Raw genomic sequence first — 17418 nt, forward strand, 5'->3', positions numbered from 1 at the left:
TGTCCCTGTATTAATCTTGACTTTCTTGAAGCTCGCCCGCTAGTTTGAATTTGTATGCGACATCAAACATACCTTTTCACATATGTTCTTTCCAGATTTTTTTTAACAGTTACTTAGCAGTTTATAGAAGGAAGTGAATGATCTCATCAAGCTGCTTAGAAATTAAAAAAAAATCTGTGCTTATTAATTATGCAGGATTAGTCTAATTATAATTCAGCAAATTAATTAGCGACAGAAGGTGTTCTGAAACATTGGAGTACATTTGCATGTTAAATGGAGAGGCTAGTCTGTAATATATGTAAATTTATGCATGGCTTCATAGTTTAATTTAAAAATTTGCAGCTGCATATGGTATGGGAGCAGGTGAAAAGTCAGTTTTAGTTTAATGATGCTAACAAACATTGGATGCTGTCCTGTCTTAGGGAAGGAATGCTCTGAATGCACCCCTATCTGCCAATCTATAAATCTGTCATAGGAATATAATGTTACACCAATGTTCAGGCTCAAGGTCATCTGTGAGTAGACCCAGAAGCACAACGGGTGCAAACCTGCTGGCTGAGCAGCCCTTGGAGGAGGGAGGAGACGGATGCGCGCGGAGGCAAGTTGCTCAGATGTCAATTTGCCTCTTTAGCAAATGAATGCTTTTTTATTCCATACAAAAACCGTTCAGGGACGGGCAATACTCCCCACCTCGTCAATGAGTGAGAGCTTTCAGCTGAGCGATATCCACTCTGGCAGGTGTAAAATAGGTGCCTAACCTTGGTTCCGTCGCTAGTGTTCGCATCGGTGCTGCTTTCTGATCTCTCAGAGTCACAGGGAAGTTGTTATCAAGTTCCACATTAACTGCAGGGTAAAGAGTTTTTATGTGCTGGCCTCTACCATCTGGCAGGAATAGTAAAAACCAGCAGACCCATCAGCAGCAAAAAGGCTGGAGGTGTAATTGGTGCTCACTGTTCAGCCTAGCATGGCTCGGCACAGGCATTCGAGAGCAGTGGGAAATGAGAAGAGGGGAACCAGAAGGTAAAGTGGGCATAGGTTTCCCCAGGTATGGAGAAAAATAAGTGGGGATCAGACTTTGTGCTTGTGTGATACCTGTATGTGTCTGCTTTGTGGTCCGTGGCACTCTCCCTGTTCATTGCAGGGGAGTTGGATCGGATGAGCCTTTAATGGTCCCTTCCAACTCAAATAGTTCTTTGATTCTGTGACTGGCAGAGTCAAACGTGGGTTAACTTGGCACCTGTGTAGAGCTATAGCGATCCCAACCGTGGGCCTGTGGGAATGCTGTGTGTTTTTTGGCTGAAAGAACAGCTTCATCCACCTATGGAGTAAGTCACCTAATTTCCGGGTGCCTTGACTTCCTCAGCAGTGAAATGAGTCTAAAAGCCTTTCTTTTCTCCTGTCCTTGGTGCATCTTGTCTCCCATAACGGTTTCTCAACGTGACTGTGCCATGCTTAGCACAGTTGGAGCCATAGACACTGCAATGAACTAGGGAATGTTATCGGAACGTCCCTTTCAACAGCCTGCCAGCCCAATCCTCTGCTATATTACGTCCCTGCCTATTGACTTTTGATTATGCTATGGTATTTGGTTGTGTGCCAAGCGGCATGAATAATATGGATCTTACAGTGTAAATCAGCTTTTAGCCATTGTCTTGTATGTTACTGGAAAGTTTTGGTGCGAGGGGAAGAAGGAGAACCCAAAGGAAAAGGGAAACTGCTCAGGTTGCAGAGAGTTCTCCAAAGGTTTTTTGGAGAATAATTGCAATTACAAACATGCCGTTAGTGTTGTGCTTCATTTTCAATTCGAACCCGTGGAGTTCAATTATTATTTTCATTAATGGTGTCAGGTTTTCATCAGAGCGCACAAACAAGGAGGTTCTCCTTGGAGATTTTTTTTTTTTCCTCTAGCAAATGTGGCCGTGCCAAATAACTGCATTCAGCGCTGAGAAATGCCTGTCTCCATAACTGGCAGTGCACTCTCCTCCAGCCCTTGGAATCACTTTGCAAGACAGAATGAGCATTTACCAAATGAGCGTGAATTGCAGTTGTGGATGCATGTGCCTGCTGCTGCTGCTCTGAAGGAGCAGAATCTGCTTCAGAGATGGAAATTGTGCAGAAGGTGGAAAATGTACAGAATATAAACATCGAGTTTACAGACATGTTCTGGGTTTGGATGGCATATTGCAGCTTATGTTCAGACATGATTAGTTTGAAACTAAGCTCTTCCAAAGCAAAAGGCCACTAGATGTGGGTGGTGAGAAGTATGGTGTTCTAGGCTGCAGAGAGATGGGATATTTTTGAAGGAATGGTTTGGTGGTTTGGGCATGGCATTATGAAGAGGACATGAATTCAAGCCCAGTCTTTGCTATGGCCTCTGGGCGCACTGTTCTCACTCTGTGGCATCCTGTCCTTCAGATGGATCACTTTCATCCCATATCTTTGGTTAATTGCACAGAGCATTCTTCACCAAAGTGTGGTTCAGAGTGCCTGGCATGACAATTAGAAGCAGTTTTAAGATGGGTGCTGCCAGCCTGTAATCTTAAGGTAGGCTCCTCTATTGACTTCCCTTATAATTATTTTGTTTCGCTTTCGTGCCTACCTAATGTTGGACCATTAGATTTGTAAAACAGAGCTGTTTTGATAAATAACATTTTGGGATGTTTCTGATTTATTTGTGGGATACAGTGCCCTGAGGCCTTTGAAAGTCTTCTTTTTGAGTTTTTCTCCATTTTAAAATAGGAACAGTAATTCCACCTGTTCTCTATTACACTTATCTGATCTGCATGTTCTCATATGCTTTGCATTGCAAGCATCTTGGAATGAGCAATAACGCTGTTATTGGTTGATCGGATACTGACTTAATAATAAAGATGGGCCAAAACAGAAAACTTCTGATGTAGACTTCCGTCAGTGCAAAGGATATTTAGTCCTGTAGATTTTGGTCCAAAGCACCTTGATTTAATAATACAAATATGAATACATAAAAGCCTCACATCTTAAAGCCAGCTTCACGCTTGCTATTGCAGCTCTCCTAGCATCAGTGCAGTTACTCATGAGCTACATTCTTCAGACCTCTGCAGAAACAGCCCTTACCTTGGCAGACTTCTGTTCCAAAGGAATGCACAGTGCAGGAAGAAGTTCCCATAGAGAGGAACTGGGATCCATGCCTAGAAGCTGAGAGAAAGTCAGAGAGGTGAGCCGAGGAGAAAGACGTAATGGCGATGTAAGGGGCTGAGTGCAGCAGAGCAGAAAAGAAGGAAGAATCAGAGAAATTGATAAGGAAGGGACTTCAAGCCATCGCTTAGTCCAGTTCCCCTAGGGTTTGCATGCACCAATGGTGTTCACTCTCTACCTTCTTCCAGCCCAATTGTGGAGAAGGTACAAAGAATGGACAGGAGACTGGGTAGCAAAGGGCAAAAAGAGGTTAGGAAATATGTGAGCCTGATAACTGAAGCATTAGTTTAAAGAAAAAACAAGTGATTTGGGAACATGGCATTCTTTAGAAGCAAGTGAGGACATGGGATCCTCTGCAGAGTTCTTTTGGTGGTTCAGTGCTCATCTTGTGCACAGCTGAGGAGCTCTTGCATAGACTGGAGAAAAGATTAACCAGTCTGTTGCTCTCAGAGCTGAAGAAATTACTTTGGATGAAGGCAGGAGGGGAGGGAAGTGTTTGTTCTTTTTCATTGTTGGGGCAGGAATGGAAGGCATAATATTTGTGTTTTTTGGTACTACTTCTCTACTGAAAAACAAGTGCCAAATGAGCAGCCAGGCCCAGGCTGGGGACCTGCTATTGTCTGAGTTCCACTCTCCTCTCTCACAGCAAGTCCCTGACAAACTCAGAAGTCTTCTGACCTACATATGTTGGCTTTCATATTTGTTAAACTGGGTTTAACACACTTTGCGCACAGGAGTTTTGTGAAGATTAATTAGCTGCTGTTTGTGGAGTATCATATAAATACTCTGGATTATTGTAATAACTTCAATCATTTCTCAGACATTATATGGTGTACGTTCATTTAGAACGCTTTTGTGCAATGCCTGATCCCACATTGACTATAACTGCTGAAACGAGTAGGAAATTTTCTCATCAGGTCTCTAATAATATACCCTGACATAATAGAGCAGAATGACTCCAGAGATAAATATTCAGATTACAAAGAAGTCTTCTACTGTGATAGTCATTAAAGTCAAAATGATGATTTCAGATAAATGCGATTAATAGATTTTAAATATGAACCTTCAAACGTAGGTGCAAAATCTGATCTGGTCCCTTTGGAAGGAAGGGTTTCCAAGTGAAGCCTTTTGCTCTGTCATGCATTGTGGTTTGGGTATGGTCCCTTGTCACACTTATCTCAGAGTTCACAGTGCCAAGACACTCATGAGTGAGTCCAGGAGACAGTGGGAGACTCTGACCTCCGAATTTACTTGTGTTGATGCTGCTGCCTTCAATGTAACGATGGTTTTGTGGTTCATAGCATGGTCACTCTTGGTACTGCTCAATTGGAGGAAAGATATCCTTATTAAAACTTCCAGTTTTTCTTTTTAGTTCACTTTGTTACTTCTTGAAAGCGCTTCAGTTACTAAGTCAGATGGCTATGATATATTTAGTATCATTAGGTTGTAGCATCATAGGCTTGCTGATAAATCACACTGATGAAAGGCATATTCTGGTGCCATAGAATTGCTGGGGCCAGGAGTCCAGCTTCTACAGCAACTCAAACAAGACAGGACTACCAGTGTTTGCTTTACAAGGGATGTTTTTCTTGTCTCCAGAGGCTGCTCAGGAGATTACAACAAAGTTGTCTCTCTTGATTCTGTTCCTGTACTTTACAAAAGCACACAAGGTGGATAGGAAGCTTAGTTAAAATGTAAAAGCAGGAATCAAGAGACTGCGTCCCAGCCGCAGGCCTGTGATGAGCAATTCCCCTCCAGTTCCCAGGTCCCGACTTCCTCTCTGTATGGTGGTTTGTGACACCACGTGCTGCACAGGGCTTTGGTGAGGCTGAGTTAATTGAAGCTGAAGTCCCACAGAATGGTGCTGCAAAAGCACAAGGCACATTATCTAGTGCTGTGTCTCCATGTGGGGAGACTAATCAGTCCCAGGTCCTGTGGCAGGGTTTTCAAAAACAGTAATGGATTTTTTTTTATTTTTTTTTTTTAAAGAAACCTACAATTTCTCTTGCACATGGGAGTGCTCTTTAGGGCCTCTGCCTCGTCCTGTTCAAGTCATGAGGAACGTTATTCTGACTCCAACAGGATTTGATTAAGGTTCTTCTCAGTCAGCTCAGATGGAGGATGAACAACATCCTCAGAGGTGGAGTTCCAGCTACGTAGAATCACAGAATCATGGTGGTTGGAAAGGCTCTTTGGAGGTCATCAACCAACCTCCTTGCTAAAGCAGTTCCCTGGGGCAGATTACACATCCTAAATCGCCTCTGTTTCTGAGCCTTATAACATGGGTGTACAGACACGAAGTGCCAGTATGGGCCAGCATCACAGGGAACAGCCTGATAGATACAAGACCTCACCTGCTCTGTCCTCACCCTTTCTCCTGTCCATTGGCAGCTACCTGCAGGGGAATTGGTCCCTCCACTCTGAGCATTATGGGATGTCTGAGCACTCCACCCCGCTATCCATTGCAGCCGGGCAGGCTGGCCTGAGATAACACAGCTGTCTCTGCACTACAGTGAAAAAGGGGCATTTAAGTGATACCAGCACGGTGGTAACTCCCAATAGGATGAGCAGAAACTTTTGAAAGAGCTCCCTTGAAATCCTAGAAGAGGGACTGTTTTTAAGGTGGTGTTTGGAGACCTCTGGAAGTGCATCAGTCTGTAGATGGAAGGCTTGACCATATTGAAGTGAATGTCCGTAGCATGTCTTAATTTTACATCTACAGTGAAGTTAATCAGGCTTTCTATAGAGATGCCAGAGGTTCTTTGTGGTAGTTATTCAAAGTGTTCCAGTTTTCCCTCATTGCCCTTCAGTGTTGATCTATGGGTAACCATGCCACACTCTCTCTGCTTGGCTGCAGTCTGCTAAACCTGTAGCTGGTGCTGTCCTTTGGAAGGAACAAAGGTCAGCTGAGAAGCATGAAAATCAGCAGTTGTTTAACTTTTTAAAAATTATTTTTATTTTTTGATGTATGTATAAGTCCATGCCAAAAACTGGCTAAAAAAATTAACACAGCCCTTCTGCAATTCTCCTGTTACCCCTAAATCAGCTTCATTTAGTGCTAATCCTTCTCTCTGCTCCCCCCAAGTCATTTTTATTCTAATGCTGCAATAAATATTAATACCTTTCCCAGATGCAACCACTTAAAAATATATATGTATATCTAACGACCTAGCAAATACTTGATGTGAGTGCCCAGCTGCAGCTAAAATTTGACTAGAAAAACTCTGAAAGGAGACATTGAAATATAGCACATCCAGTGATATGCTGAAGAAACCATGGATAAGTTGGCACGGCGATGGATGGATTCTGCTCCAATGCTGCAACCTCAGAGCTGAGGCAGCACTTTGAGAAGTGAGGTGAGGGATTACTGATCCCCACCTTGTGATATCTTAGGGGATGCACAGTTTTCAGCAGCTTGAGGGGCTCAAGAACTCCACCAAACCAGGCATCCTGCACTTGCTGCATATGGAAATTGCTCCTGGTTACAGATCCTGGCTGAGTGCTTCGACGCTGGATATTTGTCCCCAACCACTGGGGAGGGCTGTGATGCTCTGCTCCTCCAAGGAGGCATCCAGCTCTTAGAGAAGGAGAGTTCTGTTTTCTGTGTAGTTTTAATGGTCAGTACACCCAGTGGGATGAATCAGTGCAGATCTAATTGAAATGCAAGTTAATTTCCACATATGCCTCTGATTTACGCTAGCTGGGCATCCACACCCAAACATTCTTTAGATATTTAACAGAAAATATGAATTTCATTAATTGCCACGTGGTGTTACGGAATTCAGTCCTGGGTGCTGTTAAACGCAGATTAGCGTAGAATTTTTACCTCTTGTGCCTGTGCTGTGGGGTTTGGTGCAGCACACGGTGCTGTGGGACTCAGCTCACTGACACGGCGAGCTCTGTTGGATTCGTCTGTGCTCTGATCTTTGCCCCTTAGTTTGCCTTGTTTCTCTGATCTGAAAGGCATACAAGAATTTTTTAAAAATTACAAAGCAAACACTTTCCTGATTAATTTGATCTTTTATTTTTCCTTGAAAGCAATGACAAGCCATGAATCTTGTGGGTTTTTGTTTGCATTTTTTCTCCCAAACACGCAGATATCCATGGGCTCACTGAGTTCCATGCAGAAGTTGCTTGCCTTGGTTTCATTACACAGTTTGGCGGCGTTCTGTAGTTTCTCCCTGCACAGCCAGATCTCAGCAACATAAGCAGTTTATGTATCTGCAAATATTTTTTGATATCTGTAAGAAGAGGGCAGGATAACAAGGAGTTTGTGAGCAACATCTCTGGCTGGAATTCTCCTGTGAATGTCTGAGTGTGCCAGTATGCATAATATTGTTCGTTCTGAAAACGTTCTTACAGATAAAATCTTGCTTGCTGATCATTCAAATAAAAGAGGCCACAGTTTTGGCACGAGGAGTCGATACAACTTGTTTGATAGAATACATGCAGCGTGCTCCTGAGGCACAAAGATCTGTGAGTGACCAGGGCTGGGATCCCAGGAGCTGCCCAAGGGAGCCCGGACCCAGCTCCCATTGCTCCTGGATCCCAATGGAGAACTTGGGCTCCCAACACCTGGATCCCAGTGGGATCAATGGGGACATCTGGATCCCGATGAGATCAGTTGGGATGTTGGACTCCTGACACCTGGATCCCAATGGGATCAGTGAGGACGTTGGGCTCCCATCGCAGCCCATGCACTCAGAGCTGCGATGTTGTAACCAAGAAATGAAAATGGAGACAAAAATACCGGTCTGCAAAATGCACTCGCACAGCAAATAAACATTTTAGATATGTTTAAAGTGTTTGTGACAGATTTAAGGCAAACAAATGCTCGCTAGAAGGATGTATTTTGTGACAGTCATTGTATGTGACGTTCCCTGGGTCGTTTTTGTGGGTTTGGTTGTAGGGAGGTCTGTGAAGGGTTTTGTTTGTTCAAGCCACATTTCAATGGATCAGATCCTTCGATATTTCTTTGTATTTTTGGGGCAGATGGAAGAGAAATACCGCACTGTAAGTGATGCAAAGAAGTAGCAATAGCAAGGAGAACTGAATTTCTGCTTTTTTGTGTGTTGCATTAGGACTATTTTGGCAGTTGTTGTTGGTAAACCCTAGGAAATATACATCTTTCTCCTTTAAAGTTCTAATTCAAGGCATGAATGTGTGAGTTCTGAAGGGACTTAGGGACTGCGGTAAAAAATCGTTGTCATAGTAACAGAAAGGGAAATAGGCCTGGCTCACCTGGGACTTTAACTTACTGCAAAAGCTGATTTTTTTTTTTTCTTTTTTTTCCTTTTTTTTTTTTTAAGAAAAGCACTCAGTAAGAGAAATAAATAAATAAGTTCTTTGTATTCTGAACCAATTCTTCAACTGTATCATTCTTTTTTTTTCTCATATCTGTATCTTTTCCGTTCAAACCTATCTTAAAATCTGTTTTTTGTTTTTTGTTTTTTTTTTAATTGTTGCTGTTAAACACATTTTGTTCTACAAATGGAAACGCAGAAAGGAGTCACAGAAAATATTTTCACTTACGGTAGAGTGAAGAATCTGTGAGATTTTTTTGCCTGTTTTGTCTGAATTTGTGAAGACATGCATGTCTTTAATCCAACAACTGTGATCTTTCATGTAGAATTGGCTCCTTTACCTCGTAAATTCAAAATGTCATCAGATGAATCAGATAATAAAGGGATGAATCCTAATGAAAAATTTTGTGGAGTACCCAAATTTGATAAAGGCCTCCTAATATTGCTGAAGTGTGAGATCTGTATGTTATAACTCATGGTGCTGGGTGAGCCCATCAGCATCCTGAAGGTTCAACTCACATCCACAGCAAGCTGAACTCGATGGGAGAATAATGTATAAAGATAGATATATGTGACAGGGCAAAAATAATTGGCACGGACACATTGTATGATGTTAATGGGTTTATCTGCTTGGACAGTGTGAGCTGTCACCTATTACTTCCATTTGTGTTTTTGTTATCCTCTCTCAGAATCAGTGCAAGGTTCCGATCTGGGTCTTTTTTTGCTTTAGTTACCGAAATCTTAACAGCTAAAAACATCATCAGGATGAAATCTCATCAGCTTCTTCTGGGAGCTCTGTTTGTCTCTGTGTTTTTTTATATGTTCTAAGTAGTCTCAAGGCTTATCAGCCACAGAGTTGCCCTGTCGGTTTTTGTAGTTGTCACAATAACATTATCCTTCTATATTGTCTCATGGAAAATCCATTCAGACAGCAAAAGAAAGCCCTTGTATGCACAGGAGAGATAAAGGAACAGACTCAAATCGCGTGGTCAAATGTGCAGTGGAGAAATGGGCATAAATCAAACTAGTTGCGTTGATTTGTATCAACTAACAGCCCATCTCAGAGCTGATTATAGCCAGTTGAGTGCAGTTCACATGATTTTTCTAAATTTTGGTGTGGTTTTTTTTGTTTGTTGGGGTTGGCTGTGTGGGTTTTTTTTTCGAGTTCTCCCAGTCCTGGATGGCTGACATACCTCCATCTGAATCACTCCGCTGTGTACTTTCAGTCACAACACGACAACGCGTTTCGTTATGGTTAATAACAGTGGCACAATTCTTTACCGTTACAGATTCTTCTTAAAATTTTTTCTCAAGTGCAATCAGAATTGTTTGAAAACAGCAGGAAACCCCCGAGATATGAGGCGGTTCCAGGTAAGGCTCAGCATTAAGCTGTCTCTTTCGTTCTCTTTTTCTCCTCTCCCCTACGTTGCTCGTAATAAATAAGATGACGGTCTATGATAAGCCATATCGGATATTGTTAAAGTTTTTCTCCGTTTGTTGTGGTTAAACCTTTTTTCCCCCCTCTCCTCTGTCTTTTCCCACTCCAAATCCCCAAGGGGAAGTGATGTACTGTACCAACCAGCAGTGGATATTTGATTTGACACCCTCGGGCAAAGCACTCGCACGTACAGCTGCCCACAGCAGGGATCGTGTTTGTGATACTTAGATGCCTCAGAATTTTTCAAAGTAGCTCTGTACGTGGTACAGAAGCATCTCCCTATTTCCCTCCACTCTCTCTTCCCATCTCTTTTGGCTTTTAACTCTTTCACGCCCTCCTTTCAGCTTCTTTAAAAAAAAATAGCCCGAATAGTGATGGTCACTTTAAGATCTCACGCAGGAAAGCAACAAGACCCAGGGGACGATGACCCAGCTGCTTTGCAGTAAAATCTGCCACTGGTTTCATCATAGCTGTCGCTGATGTATTGTGAACACCAGCTAATAAAAACACAGGAGGAGGTGAAGTGTGTCAGGTTAGAAGCAGAGAAGGGAAAGGCTGACGCAGTCCCTCTTCTTCCACACTCTAATCTTTAAGCAGCTATGTCTAATAGTTTAGTGTTTTACCTGTAAAAGGGTAACGTGGTTTTACTACTTGTTGCCATTTTTCTCGTGCCCTCATTGCTACCCATCCGTGGCACAAAGAAGGTTTTAGCTGCAGGGGGATGCATGGCTTTCCTGTAGACCCATCAGGTCTGTGGAGGGCAGTGACATCCTGAGGTCTGCCAAGTCATGGTTAGTTATTGGGCTCTTGCCTCAGTTTCCTCATTTAGAAACCAAGTAAAACTCCATAGAAATTTACAGCCCCGTGTCAAACTTTCCACGAAATGATGCATTTTGGTTTATATTTTTAGTGGGAATACAGTTTCACGGGAGGGATGTTTTTTCTCAAAGAGAAAGAAAAAGCTCGGGTTGGTGAAAACAAAAATCCACTCTGGTATCACTGAAAGCTCTAAAAATTTTAGAGAAGTGTTGGCTAAAGATATAAAAATGGTTATTTTTTGTTTTTTTAGTGGAAATAAATAAAAAATAATAGTCCAACCCAACTTTGTTTTTTTGGCATCAGTGGTTTGATGAGACTGGAGTTTCTCCTTGTGTTTTTTGGAGATGATAAGACATCAAAAAATTTAATAATAATAATTAAAAAAAAAAATAGAGGTGGCAATTGTTAGCAAATTGTTAGCAAATCGATGGAAATTGTAATTTCCACCAAGAAAAAAAATGCCATTATCATCTTCCATGAATGCCAAAAAGGAGAGTAAAGGAAAACTCAAATGATAGCATGTGAACTGATCCTGTTAGCTCTTAGGGCTGGTTAGGATGGCTGAGGGCAGAGTGTAATGAAGCATGAATCCAGAGACTCTTCATTTGGTTATGAGTTTGTAGGAAATTGTGCACAAGGGCATCCTGGTTAGCATTGCCATAATACCAATGATAGAGTTACAAGAGCAAAAAAATGAACTCTACTTTGTGATTGAAGCTGAAATTGTAGATTTCAGGTGAATGCTGAATTGCATGAGGATTTTGGATTCTTTTTTTTTTTTTGGTGAAGATCTCTCTCTACTGTCAGCTTTACTCTTTGTTTCACCACATCTCCACAGCAAAAATAGCCATTTTATTAAGAATCTCAACAGCTTCACGTTTTTAGTGGGACATTGAAAAGTGAAACTAAAACGAGCTTTACAGCATGCACACGTACTGATGGAATGCCTTCAGCCCATCCACCTGGCATTCCTCTTGTACATGAGGAAGCATTGGCTTCCTTTTGATCTTTGTACCAAAATCAGCAGCTTACTGGAGACGAAAGTGAGCTGGGGCCAACGCCTCCTGATCTGGTTTTTCTGCCTTACAGCAGCCAAGCCTGAAGCAAAGAGCCAAGCACAGCTCTGGTTCTATTTTGCAGAGATTGCTTAAACTCTTCTTGCACTTGCAGTCAATGTGGATTCATATCCTTTCCAGTTCTGTCGTGAGATTTAAGTTCAAACCTCAACGTTAATCAAGATTAGACAAAGCTTCTGCATTCATCTGTCTGTTGAAACCCGAAATGTTCACAGGACTTCGTTTGGGTGTTATGAAAATGAGCCCTTTGAAGCAAATTGTCAAATGCTTGAGGTTTTGAGGGAAAGCAGAATCTTTGTTCAGGCACCTTCAGCACGGGGCGCGTTGGTTGATGAGCTTCGTTCTGGGCTGTGGAGCTCAGAATGTATGAATAAAGTTACAAAAAAAAAAAAAGTTGGTTCCATTGCTAAAATTGTATGTGTTCAGAGTAAAAACTTCAGTGTTCCAATGGAAATTAGCCAGGATGGACTGCAGACAGAGCTTGTTTTCAGTCTGCTGGATTGCTTCTAGGGGTTGAAGCGTGACTTCCATGGTTGTGATGTAAAAAAGAGCACTCTTGAGTGGTCTGCTGTGTCATCAGGATCCTCCTCCAATTTAGTATTATTGTTTTTAATTTAGGCAAACACTTTTTTTGCCTGATTCTTGCTGTGTCTGTCGGCTGCTTTTGAAGTCTTAAGTGGAAAAGGGGGTGTTGTTTCAAATATTAGCAGTATACACTTGTGCACCATGGGCATGGTCGTGTTCGTTTTAGTTTTTAAGATTTGTATCAGGCGGTGTAATTAATGGGCAGGATTGCTTCTTGGGTTTGAAAGGATGGATGTTTGTCCAGGAACGTACGATCAGAGTAGAAGCAAGGTCAAAAGCCCAGTACAGTTGGCTGCTTTACTGATTTTATTATTTAGCTCATTATTTAAAAAAACAAAACAAAACACAGAAGAGAGAATCCCCGTCTCCAAGTTCCCATTGCTACTGAAATCTGGAACTGAAAGGGTCTCATCAAAACATTTCTGCTCTTTAATGGAGATGGAATGAAAGCCCAAAGCTTTGGCTTTGTTGTTGAGACAGAAATGTAAATAAGAGACATGGAAATTGTGCAGCACAACACAGCTTACTGAGTTCTCCAAGCAGGGATGAATGGTTACTCATGTCTGGAAGAGTGTCAAGTCAATGCTTCTGATTAGAGATGGGTGTGAAGCTGTTCGTTTTGGTTCCAGGGAACTGGGATGCAGATCCTGGCCTCAGCCTCTGTATTTCTAGATACAAGATTTAGCTCTTGTGTAGCATAGTTACAGTTTGTTAAACTAAATTAAATGTTAGATTTCGTTTATATCACACCCACTTAAAAAAAGAAAAAAACACAACCTGGGGGTGGGGAGAAAAAAGGGTGTAAAGGTTACATTAACACTGCATTGTAATTTTAATTCAGCTCCAGATGCCTGAAGAGTTGTGGTTGGGATTTTTTAAGTTTTTGTTTTTTGTTTGTTTTTAAGAATAATTCTTTGGTTTGGAAGCAACACCAGCTGCTTTGTGATCACGTTAACTGTTTGAAATTTGCTTTGATATTAAGTAGATCTTCGCAGATGAAATGAAAATCTCTCAACTTTTACAGAGCTTACACATCTAATATTTTTCTACTGTTGAAATCTGTTGCACCTCAGAAGCTAAAGGACATGTGATCATTATTTTAACATCCCTTCTCCCAGTAATAATGTAATTTTACTGTGACTCAGTAAGGATGGGGAAGCTTTCTATTGCTAATGGATGTTTTCATGGTTACTTGTTGCCTGCCCACATGCACACATGAACACATTCTTGTCAATTCAGCCGAAGCAAATATTGATTATTTATCAGTTAAAACATTTCTGAATGAAAGGTGAAAAATGAAACCAACAACATAAAAGGAATGTTTGAGTTACCGGCTCAAACACAGCGCTATTCAAGTTCAACTGATCTGCAAATCTGAGCTTTCCTGTGTATTGTCATTACTGTCACTGCTGCACTCTCAGAAACAGAATTAAAAAAGAAGCAGTGATGCCCTCCACTTAATGAGGACTTCTCCTGGAGAACTTGATTGAAGCCCAATGACACTTAATGGTAACGACCGGTGTGTAATGGGGGACAATAATTCTGTGGAATTAAGATGAGGCACTTCAGCTAAAATGCTTCAGCTGAGACCTGGTGCTAAAGCATTAGCCTCCTGTTGACTGGGAATTCTGCTGCATCCACTCACACTGGTTGTACAGATCCTACAGTGCTGTGGTTGTGAATGGGACCGGGCAACAGAACAGCTAATGATGGTCATCTTTGAATCAACATCATTTTTTAGTAACAGAAAAGAGAAAGGTCGGCAACTGTCCTCTGTTTTCTGCAGAAATCATGACATGGAATGTTTCCTGGCAAGTATTCCCCTCTAGGTGCTCTAGGGAGAAAGAGAAAGGAAAAATAACAAGGTATGTCCCTGGGGAGATTTCCTTCCTGACCTCGGAGTGGTTGGATCAGTTCATCATCAGGCACCTGAGCCAAGCTGGCTGTGTTTGAGAATTCACCCAGCTCGGCTCAGTATGAAGCACAGAAGGATCTGTATTGTTTGGGAAGGAATAAAACGGGTCAGAGCAGTCTGATGGTGCTGAGGTTTAGGAATGCTGCACTGTGTGAAGAAACAGAAAGGGATGGCCGGAGGAAAGCAGAACTGGTCTAAATCAAAATCACTTTCAGACTGATGGAGAGAGAACGTGCTAAGGACCCCCACAGTCAGATCTGGATGTGGACAGAGATCTCTGTTAGAGAGATGAATACTACAGGAACTGATGTCATTATGGGAGATTCATTTCCCAGCTATAGCTTGCAAAATGAGAGCAACTTCTACCAGCAGAGTCCAGCTACTGCTGGCAGAATTCTTCACTGGAGGTGATGTTATTTTAGAGTCTATATATGTAAGGGTGGGACTGATTGCAACTGAACCACTCAGAGAGCTCAGTGTGCTCAGATCTGGGGGCCAAGTGGCCATTACAACCGTGGGTTGCCGAACTTGTGTATCATCCATTAAAGCAGACCATAAATGAGAACCTACTGGATCTCAGGTAAACTCTGCTGGTAGAAGGAAGGGTGTGTTTGTGTCAGGAATACGGTGTGCTGGTTTAACTGATTTTAAACGGAATGGAAATGGGATTGGTACAGGTGCAGGACTGGAGCACTGTGGAATAGGGAGGGATACTTAGCTCTTATACTTCAGGAACACACACTGAGAAAGGGCATAACTGAAAATATCCTGAGATAGATCGGAATGGGAAATAGTAATTTCAGAGCCTGTGCTACGTGTGACCTGACTACAAACTTAGGCTGTAAACCATTAAGCCCCTCACCATCAGGAGACATAGGCTTTAAAACAGGACGAGATCCAAAGGCACCAGCTGGTTTAAGACAGTTGTTTAGAAGTGGCTGCATGGTTTAGTCGTCTGTAACAGCGGGAGATGGGATGGCAGTGACCCAGGAGTTATCTCCTACCCAGTGCCCCTAAAATGGCAGGAGGCCCCACTCCCAAAATGAAGGCCACGTGCAGAGCTCCTATCAGCTCCCAGTTTTCAGCAGGCTTAGGGTATCAGAGGGGATTTCCCGAAGAATCTGATGGAAGTTTTGAGCAGAGAGAAGCTGCTGGCATTTTCCTCTCTGTTTATCTTATTCCTAATCCAACTATGAAGCAAACACATATTATAGCATCTACTCCTGTGTTACTCGACCCAAACGCCTGTTGACATCAATGGGAGCCCCATCCAAGTGAAGACAGCAGGATGAGGCCTGACATCTTTTCTTCCACCCAGCTGGAAAATAATAATAACGCTAATAATTTTTAAAATCCTCCTAGTAGTTATTCTTCTGAAAAGTTAAAATAACATGGTGCTGTGACTAGAGAGATGTAAGGGAAAGTGCATCAGGAATGTAATATTGTTTCCAGATGTACAATGTCATAAGAATTTTTTCCACACTTGGAATGGTAACAGGAATTTTTTGAGAGAGATCATTTACACAGTGATGAGATATGTTACATGTAAATAAACGCCTCTATGCCTAGAATGTTTGTACCATATGTCTGAATAGGTGTCTACGAGTGATGCAGCTTTTGTACGTAGATGCTGGGTATTTCCTTGCACGTATGCGATTTGAAGAGGAGCAGAGTTTATATTAATGAGGTATCAATATAATGTACAGATGGCGGAGGAAAGATTGTAGTGCCTCTGACCAAGAATTTGTAGTATTTCTGAACTTTTCATTAAGGTACCATTAGGTAGGTGCAGAATGTGCCTGCCCCATCGCCCACCCTTCAGTGGGCTTCTGCAGGGGACGCAGTCATTAACGAAGAACGGCTGCTGCCAGAGCTGAAGATTTTAGTCTGAAAACGGGTAATGTGAACTGTTAGACTGATTGGTGCTGTCAGTACTGGCGAGTCAGAGAGGTAATCTTTAAGGTAAAGTAACACCAACACTTTGAACTGTGCAGGGAAATGGAAGAGGGGCAATCCAGCTCGGGGAACCTGAGTGCCATGTGCTAAACCCGGTCTGACTGAATGTCACGGGAGGTGATGAGCCCTCACTGCGGCTTTTGAGGAGGGAGCGCATTACAGAAATCCACCTGGGAAGCAAAAACAACCACACGTTTCTTCAGCACTGCTGCAGAATCGTTGCTTCAGGTCTGTGGCTTCATAGCTGGTTCTGAGACCCTTGCAGATGTGCAAAGAGATTCTGGAGAAGTGCTGGAAGCCCTGCTGAGAAGCTGGCACTTCCCTTGCTGTTGCTGTAGATGGAACCCACCTTTGGTGGCTGAAGGAGCACTTTGCTGTGTCTGTTTCTTGCTCAGGTGCTTGTCCTCTGAAGCTCCACTGGAGGTGACTGGTTGATCCAGCTGTTTAGGAGCATAACATCTTTTTTATTTATGCCATCTATGTCAAATTTGGCCTTAAGCTACAATTACCAGAATGCATTTTCTAGCTGACATATTTTGATGTTCTCAGGTCGTTTCCTCAGAATTGTGTTTTGCATTAACTACTGATTTTAGCAAGAAGATCTCAAATGGAATTGGTGTAGAAGCTGAATTTCCACACACAAGAAGTCAAGCCATCAGATCTGGAAACAGAAACCCCAAAACATTTGTCAATAATTTGCCAGTGCTGTGGGCAAATCTGAGAACTTAAATCTCCAGAGCAGTTTGCACATTGCCTTTCAGCAGCACTAAACACGGGTTTACAAAAAGGCTTGGGATGTTTTACGATGTTGGGAGAACAAGTGTTATTGATAAATATGTGTTCAGAAAGGTATTGCAAAAAAAAAAAAAAAAAAAAAAGAAAAAAAAAAAGCCTAGAAATGGTTAACAAGGTAATGGTAAGAAGCGTTGACCTTGATTTGTTTAGCTAAGATGTAAAGATTTTTGAAGGTCAAAGGTGTTCTTATGTAGTGTTTTGGAGTCTAACTGTGTCTGACCCTCTAACATTAAGCTGCTGTGGCCTGCAGTTTTGAAGAGTGAAGCAAACCAGGGGGAAAGGGAGAAGGGGGAGAGAACAGGAAATGGAGTGAGGTGTTTCAGGAAGTTGTCAGGAGTTGACTGATTGATTCCAGAT

The 17418-nt window shown here is 42.2% G+C and overlaps 1 protein-coding gene across 6 annotated transcripts in view; it reads left to right on the forward strand.

The window, feature by feature from the left end:
* The window catches only part of EBF2 (EBF transcription factor 2), a 118301-nt gene that overhangs the window by 76668 nt on the left and 24215 nt on the right, over window positions 1-17418 (forward strand). For all 6 annotated transcript variants that reach the window (XM_042836206.1, XM_042836202.1, XM_042836207.1 and 3 more), the window contains one exon: window positions 9767-9848. In XM_042836206.1, coding sequence (XP_042692140.1) covers window positions 9767-9848 — 82 coding nt within the window. The remainder of the gene's footprint in view (window positions 1-9766; window positions 9849-17418) is intronic.

The sequence above is a fragment of the Centrocercus urophasianus genome, unplaced genomic scaffold, assembly GCF_019232065.1.
Source record: "Centrocercus urophasianus isolate 14NV4802_14NV808 unplaced genomic scaffold, USGS_Curo_1.0 seq_58, whole genome shotgun sequence".
Classification (NCBI taxonomy): domain Eukaryota; kingdom Metazoa; phylum Chordata; class Aves; order Galliformes; family Phasianidae; genus Centrocercus; species Centrocercus urophasianus.